Source organism: Lithobates pipiens, unplaced genomic scaffold, assembly GCF_037356315.1.
Source record: "Lithobates pipiens isolate NorthernLeopardFrog02 unplaced genomic scaffold, aLitPip1_a1.2 Scaffold_25, whole genome shotgun sequence".
In the NCBI taxonomy this organism is placed as follows: domain Eukaryota; kingdom Metazoa; phylum Chordata; class Amphibia; order Anura; family Ranidae; genus Lithobates; species Lithobates pipiens.
This window is the reverse complement of record NW_027507787.1, coordinates 197,359,357-197,363,273: the sequence shown is the minus strand read 5'-3', so window position 1 is coordinate 197,363,273 and position 3,917 is coordinate 197,359,357. Positions and strand designations below refer to the sequence as shown.

The window sequence follows — 3,917 nt, the reverse complement described above, 5'->3', positions numbered from 1 at the left end:
TTCTGGGCCAGGGTGAGTAACTCAGGGAGGGCTGAGTAACAGGCAGGCAGACCTCCCTCTACTTCTGGAACTTGCTGGAAACTTCCAGAAGAATGGGAGTGGAGGTGAGGAGGAGCTGCCTGGATTATTCATGAGGACCATGACCATTTCCCAACAGATGGGTTGGCATGGGACAGGCTCCCTCAAATACTCTGGGTCAGCCCAGCTGGGGCAGTAGAGTTTGGGTGGAAGCTGGAGATGGAGTATTAGGAGACACTTGAAGGTAATCCCCTAGTCTGGAGGGGTGGCCTCGGGTCTGCGAGCTCAGGTGCAGAAATGAGGCATGGGAGCAGGAGAAGGACAGCAGGAGGAGAAGACTGCTGGGCAAATCTCCAGGGAGGAAGACAGCCAGGTGGGCTGGTGAGTGTTGCAGTTAAAGAGGACTGAGAGGCAGCCTGAGGACTGGGTGAGAGCAGTCTAAGATGGATGCATAGTAAGTCCGGGAGGACTGTGGAAGTTTAGCCAAGAGGGCTGGAGAAAGGGGCAGCTGCAGCCAGGTGGGCTGGCAGTGCCTGAATAGGTGGTGGTGCCGGGATCAGTAGCCACAGAAGGACAGCCGGGCACTAACTAGGATTTTGCTACACAAACAAGGGGTCCATGGTCCCTGCCTGTAAAGGGCATTTTCTACCAACCTAACAGTGTCAGCTGGTCCTGGGAGTTTTAGTGCTTCAAGCAAGGGTTGTACTGGAGGAAGCTGAGGCATGTAAATACCTGAACAGAAGAAGTTTATCCCTAAAAGCTCTACTAAAGTCAAGTGGGCGTCCCATATTACCCTTCTCCCTATCCAAGTTAAACCCCCTAATAAAAATTGAAAAAAACTAAGTACTGTACTGTTCCTTGCCTCAAAGTGTGCTGTGAAAATGCGGTGTGCCTGGCTGTGCAGGGTGGGGAATCCCTTAGGGGGGATGCGCTACAGATAGAAATCAATTAACAGACACCATTTAACTACAGGGCAAACATTCACTTGGTCACAGAGTTTCATGCCCTTTGTAGCAGAACTACCTCAAATGATAAGCAAAATCATTCCTTCTTTGCCACACGGGGGAAGTTAATGCTTTTTTGCTCAGCTGGAAGCCCCTTTTCCTGAATTGTTTCAGTATCTCTCACACCAGTAGACCTTTGCCCTCTAGAGCCCAGCTTTACCGTAGCTAATTAAAAAGTCTGAACTGCTCAACAATGAGATCTGCTTTTTGCTCTAGGCTGGTTATGAGCTGATACTGCCAATCCATATGGGAAGGTTTCATGCCTTCATGACCTCACTTACATGGCTACTGGAACCAATTTCATCTTTATATCTGGTTGCAGGAAATACTCTACTGAGAGTGCTACCTAAGCTTTTTGATATGAGAATGCCTTTACCGAGTGCTGAGCAAATATTGATATTTTTGACAGTCACTTACTATGAGAAGAATATTACAGTTCCTTTTAAAATGTTGCTTTATGTTATATAGAAAGATCACTCATATATATCAGCAGCTTTGGAAATCCACTGAAATTAGTTTGCTTGCTAGGTGGGCAGAAAATGAATTGACATTCACTATCAAACTTGTCAGAAAGATGGAGCATCTGTGCATTCATTATTAGAAAAAAGTCAAAGCTGGACGAGCCACATTGTTTGTATATGTCAAACAGAAGCCAACTGATAAATGCTGTATTGACTTGCAAATACTGTATCTCCCTGTCGATTTGTTTGTCCATGGATGGTAAAACAAATTTTATAAATGACAAGTCCTACATTTTTTTTGAATTATGAAAGTGAAAACAGGATGTAGCGACAGGGAAATACAGAACCTTGTCCATCGCTGGTCACAGATGAATAATAAGAGCACTAAACTCTTCATTTGTAAAGGACAGATGGATACTGAATATATTTAAACTAAAGCTGCTGTTTTCTTTAGCAATGAAGCCAGTGATCATCTTACAACCAATGCAATAATATATCAAATTTAAGAATTAATTTATAACATGAATTAATCAAGATAGGCTGTCCAAACGATAACTATCAGGAACCATAATCATAACTCATCAACCTTCTGAAGACTGAGGCCTTGTTTTTTCTTGATTCAGAATGTCGGAATTAAACCCTATTTTGGCAGTGGTTATTCACTGTTTTTTATTTTTGTCAGGTGTAACAGGAAACATTTTTATTCTGATTGTCCACTTTGTAAACTGGTGGAAGACTCGGGAGATCAGCCCCTGTGATGTGATCATCAACTGCATTGTCATATCCAACATAGCCCTCCAAGGAACAATTCTAATTAATGAGGTCTGCTTTTTCATGTTTGTGACATTTTATTTCCAGAATAGGACAGTCAATGCTCTGGCAACGGTTATGTCTTCGTTGGCATTCTCCAGTCTCTGGTGTTCCACCTGTCTGTGCTTTTACTATTGTGTGAAGATTGTTAATATCAGTGGGAAATTTTTCTACAAACTCCAGGCAAGACTTAAAGTGATAGTACCTTGTCTGTTGGCACTATCAGTTGTTATGTCTTGGACAGTTGGCTTGCCCGCCTATTGGGATATGGCCTTAACAAATGCCACCTTTTCTGGAAACATCACATATCCCATGTCTTACAATATTAAGAGCAGTTGCCATTGCCTGTTTCAGGTATTCATGCTGTTTTCCTCCATTGCATTCACCATTGTCTTCATTACAGCTGGGACAATTGTCATCTCTTTATGCAGGCACATGAAACGACTCAAACAAACCAGAGAAGGATTCAGCAATGCAAAAGTCAGTTCTCACTTGTCTGCTGCTAGGACTGTTACCTTTCTTCTTATACTTTACTTAGCTTTTTATGGATCGCTTAATGCCATATTCAATGAAACTACGGAAATAGGCACCTTGATGTTTTCTATTTGTTTTATAATGATTTCAACTTTTCCAACCATAAATTCTATTATATTAATCACAGGAAACAGAAAACTGTCTAACGCTATCAAACATCTCTTGGGTTTGAAGTCTAGTACTGACTGTGCTGAAATTAAAGCAAGCCATACATGAATCGAAAAACGAATGATCTGTTGAACGAAAATCAACTGTGTCATTCGATTGTTCATCATTATGCCATCATTGTTTTGGAAATTGCCCTGCAAAACCCAATTATTTTTCCTTCATTTGCCTTTTCCTTTCATTTGGCTGATACACATTTCTTTTTCAATTTTTTTTTCTCGAATGAGTCTCTCATCAACAATTAGAAAATCATTTGTTCTTAAAGAAATTTCCAGCATGTTAGCTCAGTCATTTTCGATGGCCGCACGGAACCCAGCTGTCGTTGTAGGCACACTAATTATTTGAAAATCAAACAATCTTTCTTTGACGTGAAATTTTTTTTGTTTTTCGACTCGTGTATGGCCTGCTTAATGCTACTACCAGCTAGACACATTTCATATTCTATATGTTTTTCTGTTTATGCTAATATAGTTTTAGGATGATTGCTTTCATTTTGATGGAGGTTGGCTTAGCACTTTGTTTGTAGGAGTTTCTATGACAATTTATCATGTGAATAATCAATTTCAAAATCTAAATTTAAGTTTTATTATAGTATACATACATTATTTTGAAGATTATATATTAGTCTTTGCAATATTTAGGGACACCAGCTGATCTCGAACAGCAGTGATGGAAGATGTAGTCCAACTTGGGCAGCATAAATATACGATTGCAGACGTCAAAGATAGACTGCCAGTTTAGCCTCTTTGCTATCTGGTTGAGATACCAAAAATCTGTATTTATCTGATTTGTTTGTCACGTTCAACTGCCAGTGTTGGGTGCTTCTACTCCTAAGTCATATGATATATACAGTAGCTTCTTTTTTATTTTTATTTCATTTGCTTACTTATAGTATCTTGATGCTAATTCATAAAAGTTAAGGATA

At 40.2% G+C, this 3,917-nt stretch overlaps 1 protein-coding gene across 1 annotated transcript; it reads left to right on the top strand.

Moving 5' to 3' along the window:
• The first annotated feature begins 1,909 nt into the window (after positions 1–1,909).
• On the top strand, positions 1,910–3,309 carry LOC143929975 (taste receptor type 2 member 9-like). Its single transcript, XM_077453893.1, has one exon. The coding sequence runs from the start codon at positions 2,108–2,110 to the stop codon at positions 3,041–3,043; it is 936 nt and encodes a 311-aa protein (XP_077310019.1). The 5' UTR covers positions 1,910–2,107; the 3' UTR covers positions 3,044–3,309.
• The last annotated feature ends 608 nt before the right edge of the window (positions 3,310–3,917 follow it).